This window comes from Bufo bufo, chromosome 3 (assembly GCF_905171765.1).
Source record: "Bufo bufo chromosome 3, aBufBuf1.1, whole genome shotgun sequence".
Lineage (NCBI taxonomy): Eukaryota > Metazoa > Chordata > Amphibia > Anura > Bufonidae > Bufo > Bufo bufo.
In genome coordinates this window covers 89,447,081-89,468,403 of record NC_053391.1, presented here as the reverse complement: position 1 = coordinate 89,468,403, position 21,323 = coordinate 89,447,081, and the positions used below count along the sequence as shown (strand labels likewise).

Genomic DNA, 21,323 nt, shown 5'->3' with positions numbered 1-21,323 from the left:
TCCTTACTGGTCTTCTCTTTATATACTGCAGATGAGCTTGTATGCCTTATATTGGATCAGGAGAACACTGTTCTGTTGTTATCGCAGAAAAGGCTGCGGCCTAGCAGAGAACGGCAGGGGGCACCTTCAGGGGAATGATACTTTGGCAGCAGGTACAGCTCCATAACTTTGGCCAAAGGATGGATTTTTAGCTTTTCCCTGGACTGACCCTTTAAGACATCAGGAGATGTCAGGAAAAGATAACGTCTGGGCAAATCCTTTGCAATATAGCTCCCTACCAGAGGGGTGAAAACATGCCATAAAGACCTGCAGTCAATGTCTGACCCCTTGCAAAAACCTTGAACCCTCATCTAAACCATAGACCCTTGACACCTGTATTCAGTCTTGTTTTGAGGCGGTCTCTGCTCTTCAGTAGAGTTTAGGGTTTTGGTTGGTTGAGGAGAAAGGTTTCTATCTTTTGCATTTTTTTTTTATACCTATTATAATGTTAAATTGACACTCCAGTCCAAACCTAAACATTTGACTATACATGATGCATAGTCAATATACTTGGTGCCCTCTATATCCCTATGCTGCCTTTGTTCCTCTATTCTTATCCCCAGTTAGATTCCTTTTAAGATGGCTGCCACATTCTCAGACTTCCCCATGCAGAGCACTATAGGGAACTCGAAGAAACACTCTTCTTCCACTGCCTTCAGATGGACGCAATACCTACTGTACATCATTGGTGATGGGCACTGATGACCCATCTGAGGGCAGTGGAGGGGCAGTGTGTCTTAAAGTTTCCCATTGGATATGAGATAACGGTTAGATCAGTGGGGTCTGACTGCTGAGATCCCCATCAATCACTAGAATGGGGATCCCCTGCGGCTCTCATTCTGGCACTTCTGGGTCCTCGCTGGTCTCTAGTTCCTGGTCCATCTCCATTGGCTGAGTGGTCAGACACTGGCTTAGGTGGTCAGTGGAGCTATTACTTTTTTTTTACATACCATTGTGGGTACCATACCTGAACCTTTTTTATTTTATTAGAAAACCCCCTTAATGCTTACTGCATCTCAGTATAGTAAGTTTTAATATCTATATAGAATACCATGCGGGATGCACAGCTGTAAATTCTCTTGGAAGACTAAACTTCACTTACAAGAAACTATTAATATATAAATCCCTATAGAGTTATCAAAAATATTAATTATAAAAGTTGTATGGAAAAGAACGCTAGCAAAGAGGTCAGACACAGCCGGCATCACTTTTACATAAACATTGCTCTCTAGCGCATTTTGGGTATTATTATCTCATTGGCATCTTGCCGGTTGAACATAACATACACTGTAACAGTGACACATTAGTACGGTAATACTTGTCATACTTGCCATGATGATATTAGCAGCCAGGAATGTAATAACAATACCTGTAATAAACCAAACCACTTACAATTGACAAAGTCACTTACCTCTCTAAAAAGGTGTTCCAAAAATGTTTATACAATTTTCTCAGTTCTATTATATAAACTAATCGCAGAATACATGAAATAATAAATGTTAGGTTTAAAGGAATTGTCCTAGATTAGAAGAGCATGACAACTTTTTTTTATCCAAAAACAGTGTCATACCTGTCCATAGATTGTACCTGGTATTGCAGCTCAACCCTATTTACTCAAATAGTGCTAGGCCGACACAACCAATGGACAGCTGTGGTGCTGTTCCTGGTAGAAAGCAGCCATGTTTTTCTAATACTGGACAACCCCTTTGAAGTTTTTGGTACCTCATCTATTCACATGGACAGAAGACCATGGGAGAAGGTCATACAGACATATATTGCTATAATAACTGGCTACATGCTCCAAGTGAAATATTGGGTGACTTATAAGTTTCCCTTAAAGGGATAGTCTAGTTGGTATTTTTTTTTTGCCAGAGAGGCATTGAAAAAAGTGAAACTCCCTTCACTAGTACCCCATGACTACGGTGCTGACAATTTCTAGTCCGCTGATCTCTACTTCTTGATTCTTCTTGGCTCACAGAAACTAGCTGCTCAGCCAATAACTGGCTATGTGGTCGCCCACCTCAGCCATTGATCGGCTCAGTGGTCATCATTTACAATGAGTTGAGAGGGACTAAGAAGTAGTGGACTAGACGGACCTGGGAATCACCACAAGAGATGCTGCAGGTGATCAATGAAGGTATTCTTTTTGTTTCTTCTGACCCTATTTTTTTTTTTAAACAACCACTTTAGAGTTCCCTTACCTTTGGAAGAGAGGCTCTTGAGCCTGAGCTCTGAGTAGTCATTGTTAGGACAGTTGTAATTCCCAAAGCAACTCTGGCTGGAGCAGCATCCATATTAATCCAGAAGGACACCCAGGATAAGATGACAATGAGTAAGCTGGGGATGTACATCTGTATCAAGTAATATCCCATCTGACGTTCCAGGTGAAACTTAACCTCAATGCATGTAAACTTTCCTAAAAACAAATGGAAAAATTGTCATGGCACATTCAGCATGAAAGGCTAAAACCCTCCTCTCTGTATAGATGTGCCTCACACATACATAGATAATGTGCATAGGAGAAGACACATGACAGTTTCAACATCAAGTCCATGGCAATACCCACAAAACTCCAGCCAATGCACTCCATAGCTCCTCATGGCCCATTCACCCACAGGAGGATGCAAAGCGATGGACAAGATGCTGTTGTGGCTGAGACCAGCCAAGTTAACAGACAGCTTGTCCTCTTGCAAGGCAGGCAAATTGCTTGCTTCTAACTGAAGCTAGGCACACAGATGAGATAGCTGTTGGCTAAATGATCATTCGGCAGGCAGCTATCTCTACTTATTGCGATTGCATATGTAGTGAATGAGGGTAGGAATGGAAACTGAGAACAAAAAGAGAGTCGGGAGGCCCCATACACCATAGGTTGTCAGGCAAACCTGCTGAAATCAAGAGGTTCATCTAACAGAATGAACTCCCACACTCCATGTTCCGCCTTATGGTGCCTCTGTATAGTACATAACTATATTAAGGAGCCATTCTCCTCTGCAATGCTAGTAAAGGAGAAATGCTCCATAATGTGGCATCCAATCAAACATGACATGATTTTGTCCAGAGCTCAGAGGCTCAGTAGGGCCTGATGGAAGTCAATGAGTGAAGTCAATAGATAGGAAGCTCTTCTATCTATTCATCCATCCATCAATCTATCTAAATAGGTTCTTATGGAAGTCAATGGGTGAAGTCAGTAGATACAGTAGGAAGCTCTTCTATCTATTCATCCATCCATCTATCTATATAGGTTCAGATGGAAGTCAATCGGTAAAGTCAATAGATAGTAAGCCCATCTATCTACTCATCCGTCCATCTATCTAAGGATGTAGCAGGGTTAACACACATGCTTTATGAGACATGTTATCTAAACTAAATGCGTTAGGCAATTGCTTTCCAATTGCTTTTGTTTCAAGATAAGGCGATGAGTTAAGAAATTTGAGTTAAGAGTGTGTGTGTTACCCCTGCTACATCTGTATATAGGTTCTGATAAAGGTCAATGGGTGAAGACAATAGATACAGTAGGAAGCTCTTCTATTTATTCTTCCATCTATCTATCTATATAGGTTGTGATGGAAGTCAATGTGTGAAGTCAATAGATAGGAAGCCCATCTATCTATTCATCCATCCATCCATCTATCTATTAAGAGTTAGATAGAAGTCAATGGGTGAAGTCCATAGCTAGGAAGCCCATCTACTATTTATCCATCCATCTACTGTATATAGGGCCTGATGGAAGTCAGTGGGTGAAGTCAATAGCTAGGAAGCCCATCTATTCATCCATCCATCTACTGTATATAGGGCCTGATGGAAGACAATGGGTGAAGTTAATAGCTAGGAAGCCCATCTATTCATCCGACCGTCTGTATAGGGCCTGATGGAAGTCAATAGGTGCCGTATTATGGCTGCGTAGAATTCAGAGATAAATCACACACAGTAAAGTATGTTTGATATATAAAGTGAGTAAATGTGAAGTATTGTATTTCTAAACTAATTGTTATATGAATTCATATGTTAGGCTGGTCAGTTTTAGTGGCTCAATGGACTATTGCTTTTTGGAACTGGGCTGCTAGGCATGAATATGACCAGAAGCAATTTGCATTGAATTTCAATGTTTTCCCTATACTTGTGTTGATTTCCTCTGGGTACAGTATCCTTTCACATGCCAAAGACATATTGATAGGTTAATTGCTTCCTATGAACCCGGTCTTAGACTACAAGATTGAAAATCCCAATGATGACAGACAAGTGAGTGAATACGTCTCCCAGACAGCTCTGGGTGGTTCAAACATAATGGGAGTAAACTGTGTAAAATGACCCAGAAGAATATTATAGGGGTTGTTCAGGATAAGGCTACATTCACACGACCGTATGGCTTTTTCATTGTTTTGCGGTCCGTTTTTCACGGATCCGTTGTTCCGTTTTTTGTTTCCGTCGTGTTTCCGTTTCTGTTCCGTTTTTCTGTTCCGTTTTTCCGTATGGCATATACAGTATACAGTAATTACATAGATAAGATTGGGCTGGGCATAACATTTTCAATAGATGGTTCCGCAAAAAACGGAACGGAAACGGAATGCATACTCATGCAATGTGGACCCATTCATTTCCTATCCGCAAAAAAAAAAAACGGAATGAACATGGAAACAAAATATGTTTGTGTGCATGAGGCCTTAGAAAAAAAGTGCATTTTTTCAGCTGTATCTGGTATTATTTATTTTAATATTTATTTTATTTATTTATTTATTTATTTACTCACTTATTAGAGCTCAACTTCAGCTCCATAAACAATAACAAACAAAAACAAAAACAAAAATTCATGGATTCATTTCTTAATGACACACACATTATTGCGGCATATTTTATCTGCCGTGGTTTGCAGGAAATCACTTGCATGCATTAAATATACATATTTTACATGCTTCCCGGACTGTAGTGACAAATAATTAAAAGTGACATGGGAATTCTTCCTTCCCACTTTAAATATATCGCTGCAAACCTTCCTTCATTGTAGAGTTTTCCCATTAAGACGGTACTTTCTACACTGCCTGTGACCCTCTTGTACTTGAAATTGTATTTTTTTTCCTAACAGTGACAGATGCAAGTATGACACATGTGCCTGAATCTGCCACATTCCATTATCAGATTGAACACAATGACACAACTCATGCAACTAGTAGAATAGGTTCATGCTTATCTGGGAAATGATGGCTGTGGTTAAAATGTATTCATTTGGAAACAGTCAGGGGCCTGCCTGCGAATTCATCGCCTCCTCTCAACAAATAAAATCTAATGAACTCCCATCAGTCAGAATAAAGCTTCAAGGAGTCTCAGGGGAATCATATTTTTATCAAGGAATGATGGTGCTTTCTTTGATTTATTATGGAAGCATCTGAAGAAGATGTGCAATATAGGCACGAGTGTATGCCAAATAGATCACACAGCATATGTATGTATGGATAGTCCTCTATCTGATGTTACAATACTCCAGAGAATGTTAATATGACCTTCACTGAACAATGAGAGGAAGAGCACAGATGAAGCAGCGCCCCACGCTTTATCAACCTTTGCTTCCAATGACAGGATGTAGTCTTCAGTCAGTACAATCCTACAATCCTTGAAATCTCAGGCAGAACATCTCTCGGAACATCTCTAGTGCTTCATTTTTGATATACCGATAACGGTTTCTATTTGACAGTGCATTCTATTGTAGAGGTGTACACGGAAATCACATTTTTCCACTTACAGTATGTGCATTCTTTAAAAACATTCAGCTCTAAATTGATGCATTCCATTTAGCTGTAAACAGAGAATTTTCTATTCTGCTAGAGTTCCATATAGAACAGATGTCTGTCTGTCTGTTGGTCAGTCTGTCTGTCCGGTATATCATCTCAAATCTATTATCTTTCTTCTCAAATCCATCTGTCTATCTATCTACTTAAAAAGGTGGATTTTTTTAATTAAACTATGCTTCAGCGTTTCAGCTCAACTAGAGCCTTAATCTATCTATTTATCTATCTATTTATTTATCTATCTATTTATCTATATATCTATTATCTATCTACAGTATCTATCTGTCTGTCTATGTCATATCTATATACAGTATCTATTATCTATCTATCTATCTATCTATCTATCTATCTATCTATCTATTTATCTATCTATTTATTTATCTATCTATTTATCTATATATCTATTATCTATCTAAAATATCTATCTACAGTATCTATCTGTCTGTCTATGTCATATCTATATATCTATTATCTATCTATCTATCTATCTATTTATCTATCTATTTATCTATCTATTTATCTATCTGTCTATCAGCAGCACTTCAACAGATAAAATGAACAAGTGTTTGGCTACTTTCACACCTGCGTTCGGGGCTCCGCTTGTGAGCTCCGTTTGAAGGCTCTCACTAGCGGCCCCGAACGGATCCGTCCAGCCCTAATGCAGATCCACTCAGAATGCATCAGTCTGGCAGCGTTCAGCCTCCGCTCCGCTCAGCAAGCGGACACCTGAACGCTTCGGGTGTCCGCCTGGCCGTGCGGAGGCAAACGGATCCGTCCAGACTTACAATGTAAGTCAATGGGGACGGATCCGTTTGAAGTTGACACAGTATGGCTCAATTTTCAAACGGATCCGTCCCCCATTGACTTTCAATGTAAAGTCTGGACGGATCCGTTCAGGCTACTTTCACACTTAGAATTTTTTTTAAACTATAATGCAGACGGATCCGTTCTGAACGGATCCAAACGTCTGCATTATAGGAGCGGATCCGTTTGTGCAGACATCAGACGGACCCGCTCTGAACGCAAGTGTGAAAGTAGCCTTAGGAATAGTTCACGTCACCGTTATTTTTCCGTTCTTCTGATCCATCAGAAGAACAGGAAAAAAAAAGGATCCTGAGCATATGTTATGCACATTTGGCATCTGTTTGAGCTATTTCCGCCTGAGATCCGTTTTTTTTTATGGAAATGCACTTTTTTTCCTTCTAAAAAAAAACGGATCTCAGATAGAAATGGCTAAAACTGATGCCAAATCTACAAAATGGATACTCAGAATTTTTTTTTCTTTTTACAGGATCCATTTTTTTTACGGGATCTGTTTTTTTTACAGGATCTGTTGTGTTACAGTATCAGTTTTTTTTCTGGATCATTTTTTTTTTCTGTTCTTCTGATGGATCAGAAGAACTGAAAATGAAATGGTGATGTGAACTCACCCTCTATTTAATCTATTTAATTTATCTAAGCAGAGATCCCCTTTCACTGTTTTTTACACTGGATTTGCAAATTTTCAATGCAATTGCGACCAACAGAGGCTGGTCTTGTTAAATAAGAGCCAAGAGTCTAACTGGCAAATTGAACTTTGCTGTATATTGTTTAAGCTCTTTGGTAAGAGAGTTATTTTAGTTATAACTGATTGATGTTTTCTTCAAGTATAGGGTGATGAAAAAAGGTGTGACTTTTACCTGTAGAAGATATGTTATAGTAAAAAGCAGGTGTATATTCAGTTTTCCCATAAATATTCATAAAAAGTGCAATGAAACTTTCTGAAAATAAACAAAAACAGGCTTTGTTACCCATAGCAACCAATTACAGCTCAGCTTTCATTTGCGTTCTACTGTAAAAAATGAAATCGGTGCAGTAATTGGTTGCTATGGGCAACACATGCCGTTTTTCTTTTAGTTTCCTAAATCTGCCCATCAAAAATAAAACTGAAATGACAGAAAAAGGGACATAATTATGTCATACACCACGATTAAAAAATCGAATAAATTAAATAATAGCTTTTGTGTACCTTGCAAGTATGTCTAAACTGAAAAGAAGGCCTCACATAACTATTAACAAAGTATTAGAGAGGTGAGAACAAAGTTCTCTAGATCATTAACAAAATTGGTGTCGTCCTTGAGGTGATAATCTAATTTTTAAAACTTAAATATATCTTAGTTATAATACTGGGTCTTGTTCCTTAAATTGGTTGTCCCATTAAAAATATTCTACATTTTTAAAAGCGGCACCTGAATTGGAATATTTTTGTAATTGCATGTAATTAAAATTTTAAAATGTATCTGTGCTGTCTGTTCATTTCCTCATTTCTCCGTCCCCCTCAGTAACATTGTTGAGGTGGTTGCTTGGTTCTATCTACCAACATGTTAGAAGCTGTGACAGCTACAGTGACAGAGCTGCAGCAGAAAGGACACCGCACCTGAGAAAGGAAATGTCCCATGAGCTGTTCCCTAAATGTCTATCAGAACAATTGAAACAATGAATGAGGAGATCTCTGGATCCATGTGAGGTACAGAGCCAGTTCTAACTTTATTAGAAATGTATTATCATGTACTAGATGATGTCATAATTAATTAATCAGGGAATATCTCCTTTAACATAATCTCCCAGAATTTTTCTTGTATTTGGTTCTTCTTGGGCATTATTTTGTGCTACATTGTGGTATTTCATTCTGCTGGGGAGATACACTGCTCCAAAAAATAAAGGGAACACTTAAACAACACAATGTAACTCTAAGTCAATCACACTTCTGTGAAATCAAACTGTCCACTAAGGAAGCAACACTGAGTGCCAATCAATTTCACATGCTGTTGTGGGATAGACAACAGGTGGAAATTATAGGCAATTAGCAAGACACCCCCAATAAAGGAGTGGTTCTGCAGGTGGTGACCTGACCACTTCTCAGTTCCTATGCTTCCTGGCTGATGTTTTGGTCACTTTTGAATGCTGGCGGTGCTTTCACTCTAGTGGTAGCATGAGACGGAGTCTACAACCCACACAAGTGGCTCAGGTAGTGCAGCTTATCCAGGATGGCACATCAATGCGAGCTGTGGCAAGAAGGTTTGCTGTGTCTGTCAGCATAGTGTCCAGAGCATGGAGGCGCTACCAGGAGACAGGCCAGTACATCAGGAGACGTGGAGGAGGCCGTAGGAGGGCAACAACCCAGCAGCAGGACCGCTACCTCCGCCTTTGTGCAAGGAGGAACAGGAGGAGCACTGCCAGAGCCCTGCAAAATGATCTCCAGCAGGCCACAAATGTGCATGTGTCTGCTCAAACGGTCAGAAACAGACTCCATGAGGGTGATATGAGGGCCCGACGTCCACAGGTGGGGGTTGTGCTTACAGCCCAACACCGTGCAGGACGTTTGCCATTTGCCAGAAAACACCAAGATTGGCAAATTCGCCACTGGCGCCCTGTGCTCTTCACAGATGAAAGCAGGTTCACACTGAGCACATGTGACAGAGTCTGGAGACGCCGTGGAGAACGTTCTGCTGCCTGCAAAATCCTCCAGCATGACCGGTTTGGCATTAGGTCAGTAATGGTGTGGGGTGGCATTTCTTTGGAGGGCCGCACAGCCCTCCATGTGCTCACCAGAGGTAGCCTGACTGCCATTAGGTACCGAGATGAGATCCTCAGACCCCTTGTGAGACCATATGCTGGTGCGGTTGGCCCTAGGTTCCTCCTAATGCAAGACAATGCTAGACCTCATGTGGCTGGAGTGTGTCAGCAGTTCCTGCAAGACGAAGGCATTGATGCTATGGACTGGCCCGCCCGTTCCCCAGACCTGAATCCAATTGAGCATATCTGGGACATCATGTCTCGCTCTATCCACCAACGTCACGTTGCACCACAGACTGTCCAGGAGTTGGCAGATGCTTTAGTCCAGGTCTGGGAGGAGATCCCTCAGGAGACCGTCCGCCACCTCATCAGGAGCATTCACAGGCGTTGTAGGGAGGTCATACAGGCACGTGGAGGCCACACACACTACTGAGCCTCATTTTGACTTGTTTTAAGGACATTACATCAAAGTTGGATCAGCCTGTAGTGTGTTTTCCCACTTTAATTTTGAGGGTGACTCCAAATCCAGACCTCCATGGGTTAAAAAATTTGATTTCCATTTTTTTCTTTTGTGTGATTTTGGTGTCAGCACATTCAACTATGTAAAGAACAAAGTATTTCAGAAGAATATTTAATTAATTCAGATCTAGGATGTGTTATTTTTGTGTTCCCTTTTTGAGCAGTGTATTTTTGCTGCACTGTGGTATTGCTGTCTTTGCCTATTTGTGTTGCCCCCTTGCAACATGGGGCCTCCTTTAGTTTCTTTCCAGGACCATGGTACTTTTAGATTGCATTGCATTTTGTGGTGACAGGTCCTTTTTAAGTTCCCAGTCCACCCCTGGCCCCAAGTGAAGGAAAATAGCTTTAGCTCTGCATGGACTATACATAGCCATTTCTTGTCAACCCAAGAGGTGTAATTTCTCAAGACGAATATACTACCAGCCTTCTCCCTTGTTGTAGGTAGTCTGTTGCCACGGTTTGAAGAAGTCCCTGAGAAAAGGATTCTGGGGAAGTTTAGGGTGATGATGAGTAACCAGAAACATCCCTTACACTGGTGTATATATGCAAATCGGAGTAGATTTAGTGATATACGTATAAATCCTTATAATAGGTCTTTGCGGTTTGTAGCACGTTGGAGGTGATTAATGTGATTAAGTATATTTTTTATATTCAATATTATGTATTCATTTTTATTTTTTAACTAATCTAACTATATGTTTCTATTTCTTTTTTAAGTGTATTGTTGAAATAGTTTTGTGTGGTATGCTGCTACAAAATTGCATTTCCCTGTTTTTTAGAGTAGATTAAAGGTATGTCCGGGTTCAGAGCTAAATCCGGACATACCCCCGTTCACCCAGACAGCCACCCTAATATGAGCATCGAAGCGTTTCATGCTCTCCTTGGCCCTGCACTGAATCGAGCAAGGCAAATGCTTTTTTTGGAGATCCGGTGACATACCAGGGTCTCCATGGGTAAGCTAGGCCTGGTAATGTCACTGGCACTAATGGGCGGGCTTTAGTGCTCCCCTAACCTGTAAAACAGCTAATTAGAGATGGTGACGTACTGGGCTCTCCATAGGGACTGCTTGGCGGAGGCTTCTGTCCAGCAGCGAGCACGGTGACGTCACCAGCACTAATGGGTGGGCTTAGCCTGTAAAATGGCTAGGGCAGCGCTAAAGCCCACCGATCAGAGCCGGTGATGTCACTGGCAACACTGCTAGGCGGGAGCCTCAGCCTAGTAGTGTTAAAAACACAAACAAAAAATGTAATGCTCAGATGCTCATATCAGGGGGGCTGGAGGGGTGAAAATGGGGGTATGTCCGGATTTAGAGCTTTAAGTTTATTTTATTCCATCTTGAACTGGTCGAACTGGCCCACCGAAGTACCAGAGGATCTTCCAAGGAGCCCAGGCTCTGATTCAATAGTAGGTCCAAAAGGTTCAGGAGACAAAAAACTATTTGGAGCAGCCTTTGGGGATAATCACTTGCCACTAGGGTCTATTTTCTTGGTTTAAAACCTACATTATTTAAAAAAAATAGAGGTTGTGCCCCGAGAATAATAAATTCCTCTGGTGGGCCCAAGGAACCCTAGTCTGACACTGCATTACCTATTCAGGAAAGAAATAGACATTAGCTAGGACTTAGGATATGGAATAGAAAATTTTCAGTACAGTGCATCAATAAATTCTGCCGTCTCTAAAAATTTGCAGAAAAGCTTCCTGTGATCCATGCTGCTCAATCAATAGCGGCAATACAGCCAGACTACAGGCACTGAATGCTGGAGCATAGGAGACAAAGCGAACGCTCTGTCCAGATTTCTTCACTTTGCACTGAGCATTCAGCTCTGACCACAGGAGGTCCGGCTGCAATTCTACACAATTCACTGATACAGTAGAATGAGAATTCCTACATGAAAGTCCTGCCTAATACTTAGTATTCTGTACAATACAAGGCTCACTTTAATGGCTCGTGTTGGCTACTGGCCACTTTCACCTTCTCTGGAGGATTTACCGGAAGGTCTGGTTTCTCATCATTAAAATATCAGACTTCCATTTGCGAGAATGATAATTGGTATTTTATTAAATAATAGGTTACTGTTAGCAATTTTGTTATTTCAGTAAACTGATCCCTAAAAAGTAAAACTGGATATCTGAAAAATGGCGAAAGCACAGGTAGTGTAAACTACTTAGAAAATGCGGGCCTTAGGGCTTGTTCACATGAATGTATGGGTTCCGTTCCGTGCATTGTCACAATTTATACCCAACACATAAAATCAGAGATCTACAGAGATACAGTATGAGTTCATGGCCATCATATTATGGAGTGACATATACAATATGTCTGGATTATGGAGCCACGCATACTTAACACACATGTGCGAATGAAGTCACATAGGTGAATGTTGAAGGGAGGGGAAGCAAAAACAAAGCTGTTACCTGTGTTGTAGTGCTTTGTGCAGTATCCAAGTTCATTTTCCTCTTTTAGAATGAACTGCGGCAATGTTAAACCATCAGCAACTTGCACCGGACTATTACTCAGCCACTCAAATATAAGGTCATTCATTGTGTATCCAACTAGGGTAAGCAAAGCACAGTTGATTAGATTGTAAATTGCAGGCACATCAATGTCTCACGGAAAAGAAAATCAGACATTTCACCCTCATTTGCAGCAGGGAAAAACTTCTAACATGCGAAACACAATTCTAATTATCCCACTTAATTTAGAACAAAATCTGAAGATCTTACACTGTATAATGATGCTCATAAAACTCTAACTGTAAAATAGACGAAATAAAAACCTTCATTATTTTCCTGTTACATTTTGTCGGAAGTTTATACATGGCTGGATCCATGGTCTATGACTAATGGGTCGCTTCATTCTGTTGGACAGGATCATTTTTACATGACTTGCACACATTAGCATTATCCATTCTGTGGACTGAACCACTGATAAAAAGGAATGTAATTGACTGGACTCGAGTTACATACATCCGCATGGTATACTTTTCTTTTTACATTCAGTTGTATTAAAAGGCATTGTTCACTGCATACTACAATGGTGTAGCGATAGGTAAAGCTCATATATTCCAAAAAGACATTTGGCAATTAAAGTTAATGGGCATCTAAGTCGTATAAATAGGGAGATTTTTAAGCTTTATACATTACACGTAGACCCAGAAATTGTGTGAACCAAGCCTAAGGCAACTTTCACACTTGCGTCCAACAGAAGATCTCAATACCAGAATTAAATGGATCCATTTTGATTTTGCACATCAGGATGCATCCGTTCCGTTAGGATGCGGTTGTGTGACATCAAAACGGAAAAAAACTGATCCATCACTAAATACATTGAAAGTCAATGGGTGACGGAACCGGTTTTTTAGGCTTCTAAAAAAACTGATCTGTCACCATTGACTTACCTTGTTTTCACTGACGGATCAGTTCTTTTCAATTTTTATGACCGGACACAAAACCTCAGCATGCAGTGTCCGGTCACAAAACGGAATGCTGCCGGAACGGAAAACATCCTAATACATCCTGAATGGATCTCTTTCCATTCAGAATGCATGGGGACTAAACAGAAACATTTTTTTTCTGGTATTGAGATCCTCTGCCGGATCTCAATACCGGAAAACAACAACGCAAGTGTGAAACATGCCTAAGCTGATTTATTTCACTGGATAATCAATGACCTAGGGGACACTATTTTTTAATTACGGTAATTTTGCTGTTAGATTTTCAGTTACTTATACAATGTGCCTCTCATGGTGATCTCCAGATAACATAGAAGATACAAACACTACACAGGATGCAGGATACTGATATTTTTCTGGGCAAACATAGACCAAATCTGCATAAAATCTTCTAATACACTCTCACAAGCAAAACTGTTCCTGATTCTGGTAGGAGGTCCTTTCTGCTGCAGCTCTCTTCCTAAAAAATTTAACTGAGCATGTGTGTCCACCTTAATGGGGTGGACAGAGAAATAAGGAACAGAGCAAAACAACAGATAGATTTTATTGAATAAATCTGTGGCTAGACTAAATTTTATTTATCTGTAATTACAAAAATATTCAGATCCAGGGGCTGGTGTGAAAAATTTATTTTTGATGGGGCAACCCCTTTAAGCAGACATACGGTAGTTTTACAGTCTAGAAACCGCTCACCAGAGCTGTTTAAGACAAGCCACAACCATGATTGCATCAAAACCTGCACTGTGCCATTCCTCTGTTGTTACTCTTTGAAATTAACAATTTTACATTTTCTTTGTCTGTAGAGTACGCACTTACACATTCTTTCAGCACCAAATAGTCCAGTGTAGTCACAAATTCTTGAATCATTTAAGCCAACATGATGCATTTGAGATAATGATTGGCCACATTACGGCCGATCAGTAGTCCGTAGTTTTATTCATACAAAGCATCCCACCAGCAACATGCCAGACTAAACTGGCCAACCAGGGAGTCATTTGATTATTTGTCGTTGAGTACAATGGCAAATGATCACCCAAATTTGGCAGATTATGCCCTAAACATGCTGTTTCGACCGATGGCGATCATTCCATTCGCGCTACATTTTCAAACGTCAGTTGGCTGAAGTGGCCTAAACTGGCCATTCTGGCTAAGTTCTATCTCATGTGTTTGGCCAGCATAATGGCCAAGATCAGAGATAACTCCAGACCATGTCATTGGACACCTTAGATGTTGCAGTAATTTTCAACTGCAGCATTTAGGTGGTGAGACAGAGGGATGGGGCTTCCTCAGTCCCCACCTGTGAATGCAGTTGTGGGGTACCAATCACCACCGAGTGGTGAGTTGTCCTGGTAATCAGGGGCCAAACAACTTACTTACCAACTCTCTGAATGTCTGGAAGGCTCTCTATAAAAGGGAGACCTTCTGGACTCATGAAAGACCTAGCAAATCTCCCCAAAAAGCTCATAGAGGGCTGCTTACTTCTGGAAAGCTGCCATCTATGAGAAGTAATTGTGTGGCAACAGGATGCTGCATCATTAGACATAGCCCCGGTACCCATATGTGCTCTGAAGGGGCATAACAAGTCGCGAAAAGGAATGTGATGCATCACAAAAAGAGTTGGGAAAGGGGCAGGGCCTAGGGAAAAGTGGCAAAAATTTGGCAGCATATTGTAGTCCCCCCCAAAAAATTATTAAATAAGTTCTAATAATTTAAAAAAATATATATAGTTAAAAAATAAAACAATTTTTCCATAAAAAGCAGACACACATGGTATCGCTGCAAACATCATGCCTGTTTAATCAAAAAACACAAGAAATAACAGCAGAATTACTTCGGTCCCCAAATGGTAATTAATAAATCCATGTTCCCCAAAAGGGTACCAATGAAAACAGTTTCTTGTCCCCCTAAAAAACAATTCTAATACAGCGACACTGACGGAAAAATTAAGAAGATGTGGGTCTTAGAATATGGTAACATAAAATACTTTTATTTGTATTTCTTTGCATGAGATGTGCTATTGATTCATAGAATAAAAGTAACATGTCAGTTACATCACACGGTGTAGGCTGTAATGTAGAATGCAAAAAACAATGGCGAAATTGCTTTTTCACTCTATCCCCTTACTAACAAAAAAAAGTTAATAATTAAAGGGGTTTTCAATATACAGTAGATCAGTGTGATTCTATCTCCTGGCACCTAAGCTGTTTAAAGGGGTCGCATTGCTAAAATGAGTGTAGAAGCTTCCTCATAGTTTGAGAAGTTTTGAAAAATTTGATTCAGCAGCTTTGCCTAAGTTTGACAAGAAATTCGATTTGTTACAAATTAATACATCACGAATCGCTATTTGAAAACCCCCCTCAGCATATCGATCAATGGAGCAATTTTTAACGGCTGCTTAGGCTACTTTCACACTTGCGGCAGAGTGATCCGGCAAGCTGTTCCGTCGCCCTGGTTTTTCAGTTCTTTCTAAGACAACTCCAACTTCCATTTTAGGAAAAATTATTTGTTACCACGAAGCACAAGGAAATTCGGCTTCTTTTAGAATTGAATTTTTGCTAAATTCAGACCAAATTCCTCTTCGGATGCTTTGCTTCGCTCAACACTACTCATAGCATACCAAGCACAGCGCCATACATTGTACAGTGGCTGTGCTTGGTATTGCAGCTCAATTAATTTACTTATATGGGACTGAGCTGCCCAAACGCCATGTTGGACTGACATGACAGGGCCACAGCTAAATCAGCTTGGCTGTTAAGAGTCGAACCACCCAAACATCATATATTGATGTCCTATCTTTCCTGTAGATAGCTTATAAATATACACTCACCTAAAGAATTATTAGGAACACCATACTAATACGGTGTTGGACCCCCTTTTGCCTTGAGAACTGCCTTAATTCTACGTGGCATTGATTCCACAAGGTGCTGATAGCATTCTTTAGAAATGTTGGCCCATATTGATAGGATAGCATCTTGCAGTTGATGGAGATTTGAGGGATGCACATCCAGGGCACGAAGCTCCCGTTCCACCACATCCCAAAGATGCTCTATTGGGTTGAGATCTGGTGACTGTGGGGGCCATTTCAGTACAGTGAACTCATTGTCATGTTCAAGAAACCAATTTGAAATGATTCGAGCTTTGTGACATGGTGCATTATCCTGCTGGAAGTAGCCATCAGAGGATGGGTACATGTTCTCATTCTGTTTACGCCAAATTCGGACTCTACCATTTGAATGTCTCAACAGAAATCGAGACTCATCAGACCAGGCAACATTTTTCCAGTCTTCAACAGTCCAATTTTGGTGAGCTCGTGCAAATTGTAGCCTCTTTTTCCTATTTGTAGTAGAGATGAGTGGTACCTGGTGGGGTCTTCTGCTGTTGTAGCCCATCCGCCTCAAGGTTGTGCGTGTTGTGGCTTCACAAATGCTTTGCTGCATACCTCGGTTGTAACGAGTGGTTATTTCAGTCAACGTTGCTCTTCTATCAGCTTGAATCAGTCGGCCCATTCTCCTCTGACCTCTAGCATCCACAAGGCATTTTTGCCCACAGGATTGCCGCATACTGGATGTTTTTCCCTTTTCACACCATTCTTTGTAAACCCTAGAAATGGTTGTGCGTGAAAATCCCAGTAACTGAGCAGATTGTGAAATACTCAGACCGGCCCGTCTGGCACCAACAACCATGCCACGCTCACAATTGCTTAAATCACCTTTCTTTTCCATTCTGACATTCAGTTTGGAGTTCAGGAGATTGTCTTGACCAGGAGCACCCCCCCCCCCCCCCCTAAATGCATTGAAGCAACTGCCATGTGATTGGTTGATTAGATAATTGCATTAATGAGAAATAGAACAGGTGTTCCTAATAATTCTTTAGGTGAGTGTATATCTGCCAGAAAACTCCTTTAATCAACATCATGCAGTGAGCCCCTGAGGAGCCAGTGCAGAGGATAAAAGTAGTAGTGGTTCTGATGAGGTGTTTTGTCACGTTGCACTCCCTCAGGCTGTCATTCTTTGAGATTTAGTGCAGAGGAAAGCTGGTATAAGGAAACAAGGCTAGAAGTAAAAGAATAAAAGTCTCTCTTTACACAAAAAATAAATTGCAGTACATACAGCAGAAGTTCGAACAAAGTGCTATTTCTATCTCTAGATGATGAGCTATGGTGGCTGGCAAAGTTGCAGTTAATGGCACCTATGATATGCTATCTTGACGATGATTCTCTGAACTTATGGTTAACAGCTGCGTGCTGGCACTTTTGGCTATGGTTATCCACTGTGTAATGCAGGTCTGGCCTGGATGTAATCTAGGTGATGGGTGTCTGAGCCATAGTCCCTCACCTGCCCCATGGTCTGTGAAGCTGTTGCTTGCTATCTGTAGTTCTGTATTCTCACAGTCTCTCTGGAGTGGTAGTCTCACAGGCGAGTAGAAGCCAAAGCTGGTCCCTAAGAGTAAGAGCTCCAGACTGTGCTTCCTCATTCCACACTAGTCTCATTAGAACTCCCCCTTCTGGCAGGAAGCAGAACCATTACATTCCTACCAAGAGGTTAGGAATGGGATGGTTAGTTCCATTCCTAATGCCAACCACAGCTAACCATACCTCATCTGCTGGCAGGGGTGTTGCTAGGTTAAAACATTCGGGGGCTAGGCCATTGATGTTTTGTCACAGGCCCTGAATATCCTGCCTGCCAGCTAGATACAACTATATTGCCATCCTCAGGACAGCAATACAATTGAATATAATACACTGGAAGAGCTGAAGGACCTGTGGTGACATCACAGGTCATGTGACCAGCAAAACAGGCAGTGGTTGAGAAGGACCTGCGATGATGTCACCATCATGTGATCAGTGCAGGAGAGGACTGAGGTGAAGAGGAGAAGTCCTGGGGGAAGAAGCTGTGTTGATGTCTGTTACATGAGGAGAGGTAAGTGAAGGGAGAGGCAGAGCAATAATGGGAGTTGTGGTTATTTAACTAGGTCTGTATGTTAGGGCTGAAGGGAGGGATGTAATTTACATGGAACTGTGTGTTGGAGGTGGCTGGTTAGGGGTTCATGTTATTTACATGGAACTGTATGTTAATGGTGGCTGTAGGAGGGAGTGATGTTATTTACATGGGACTGTATGTTGGAGGGAACTGTGGGAGGGAGTGATGTTATTTACATGGGACTGTGTGTTGGAGGGGGCTGGGGGGAGGGAGTGATGTTATTTACATGGCACTGTATGTTAATGGGGGCTGTGGGAGGGGATGATTTTATTTACATGGGACTGTATGTTGGAGGGGGCTGTGGGAGGGAGTGATGTTACTTACATGGGACTGAATGTTGGAGGGGGCTGGGGCAGGGTGATGTTATTTACGTGGGACTGTATGTTGAAGGCGACTGTGGGGGATTATGTTATTTAGATGGGACTGTATGTCGGAGGGGGCTGAGGGAGGCAGTGATGTTATTTACATGGGACTGTATGTTGATGGTGGCTGTGGGAGGAAGTGAATGTTGAGGGGGGGAATTATGTTATTTACATGGCACTGAATGTTGGGGGGGGGGGGGGGGGTTGATATTTACATGGAATTGCATGTTGGAGGCAGCTGGGGAGGAGGTGATGTTATTTACATGGGACTGTATTTTGGAGGGGGCTGTAGATAGAGAGGGATGTTATTTACATGGGATGTTATTTACATGGGACTCTATGGCAGAGGGAGGGACATAGTGTTATTTACATGGGACTGTATGTTGGAGGGGCTGAAGGGAGGGGAGTGATGTTATTTACATAGGACTGTATTTTGGAGAGGGCAGGAGAGATGGTGTGGTTATTTACAAGGGACTGTATGGTGGAGGGAAGAATATAACTACAGGGGGCACTGCAAATCCAGGGGACATTATAGGCATTCTTATTACTACTGAGGGCTCTATTGGAGGGACTTATAGTTCTGCATTATTTTTACCTAGAGCACTATGGGGGCCTTATTACTACTGAGGGTTTGTAGAGAGCTTTATTACCACTGGGGGAACAATAGGGGAGCCTTATTTCTACTGGGGGCTCTGTGAGTGTATTATTAATACTAGAGGGCTCTTCTACTACTGGATGCACTCTTGGGGAGCATTATCACTGTAGGGGGCAGCATTACTAATGAGGACATTCTAGAAGGGAATTACTATTGGTGGGACTATGAGGAGCACTATTACTATGGGGGGGGCACTTATTTTTCTTTAAGATAGTATTTGGGGGTATTGGGGAGCACAGCGAGCAGCAGGATAACACTGTGGGGACTTCATTTTGGGGGATGATAGAAATGTGAGGAAGCTAAGATGTCTGTGTATCACATTCTGCAGAAATGAGGCGGCTCAAAGCAGTTGTCCGGACCGAATGGAGAAGATGATGACAGAGAAGATCTACATCGGAGGAGACGTCACCTGGACGCCCTGGATGTGACAGGCATGTGCTGCTGTATAGCAAGTACAGCAAAATGTTGTGTGCGGGGGGAGGGGGGGGGGGGCGACTTAGAGAACTGGGCCATATTCATTGGGGCTTGGGCCCCAGATCTTTTGAGACCTTAGCAATGCCCCGTCTGCTGGTCTACAGTGCAAACATAAACATGGCAAAAACATTACATAACAAACCAAAAATTACAGATACCACCAGGTCTGGGGTACTGCAGCTATGTGTATCCCAAAATAATTCCATGAATACAACTTATCTCTCAAAAAAAAACAAGCCTTCCTGCAACCACAGTATGTCAACTGAAGAATAATAAAGATATGACTGAATGAGGCAATGTAAAAAATGGGCTTAACAAGGGAAATGGTAACACTCATTTGACAATTGATTTATACATTTCTAGGAGGTACAACAGAGGAACATCTGAAAGCGGTACAATGGCACAAGAAAAGAGGGTCCACAATAAATATTTTATTGGGAGTACACTATGGCTATAGCAGACATGTGTTCTTCAATGCTGGCTGTTTGCAGTGTGCTCACAGCTACTACTACACAAGGACAGCTGCAGCAACAGTCTAATCCCTCTAATCCTTTTACTTCTACATTCTACAAATGTTCCAGTAATAGACTTCCTGCAAAATATTTTATCTTTCTTTGATAGGGCATCATTTTCCTTTGCTCAGTTTTGGCTGATTATTCAGGAATGATTACATGTGAGGTAATGTGCGCATAACACCGGAGGAGAAGTAATACTCCGATCATCCATCTCACTTCGTAAATCAATAGGAGCTGAGCTGTGTATTTTGTGTATAAGAATAAAATTGTTTTTCATTTCCAAAAACAGCTAACTTTATGTTAATTTTTAGGGTACAACTACATGGCACGGTCGGGAGGCGGTTGTCGTAAGAGCAACAGTGGGTTCCAATTAACTAATTAGGACTGCACTGTTTAGACTGGGGTCACATCAACGTTATTTTTCCATTCTTCTGATTATGCTCATTTTGCATTTATTTCCATCTGAGATCTGTATTTTTAGACGGACAAAAGGACTTTTTTTCTGTCTAAAAAAAAGTGGATCTCAGACGGAAATGGCTAAAACGCGTGCAAAATGTGCATAATGGATGCTTAAAATACAGGATCCATTTGTTGTTTTTTCCTGTTTTTTCTGACAGATCAGAAGAACAAAAAATTAAACAGTGATGTGACCCCGGCCTTAGTTGGTCTGCATTGTTAATGGTCACACGGCAGCATCATCAGTACAGCAGCATCACAACCGTGTCACGACCACACCACGTGATCAAACCCTTAACGTGTCACCAGGGTTGCCAACCAGAATCTGTCTTTATTCTGGACAACTTATCCCAAAATCACTGACAGGCAACATTTTTTATGGACAAATTGGAAAACCATAATGGATGATAAATATTATATGGATAAGAACTCATCACGAGCATTTACTGTGAGCTGTAAAATGATGATAATTGCCACCAAAATAATCTAGTCAAGTACTACTAGCCTCAAAAAAAATCACAGGAGAAAAGTCACCTA

At 41.3% G+C, this 21,323-nt stretch overlaps 1 protein-coding gene across 3 annotated transcripts in view; it reads right to left on the bottom strand.

Moving 5' to 3' along the window:
* GLRA2 (glycine receptor alpha 2) overlaps window positions 1-21,323 on the bottom strand; it is a 283,807-nt gene that overhangs the window by 176,373 nt on the left and 86,111 nt on the right. For all 3 annotated transcript variants that reach the window (XM_040423302.1, XM_040423305.1, XM_040423303.1), the window contains exons 6-7: window positions 12,309-12,446; window positions 2,241-2,455 (exon numbers count right to left, since the gene is read on the bottom strand). In XM_040423302.1, the coding sequence (XP_040279236.1) occupies window positions 2,241-2,455; window positions 12,309-12,446 (353 nt within the window). The remainder of the gene's footprint in view (window positions 1-2,240; window positions 2,456-12,308; window positions 12,447-21,323) is intronic.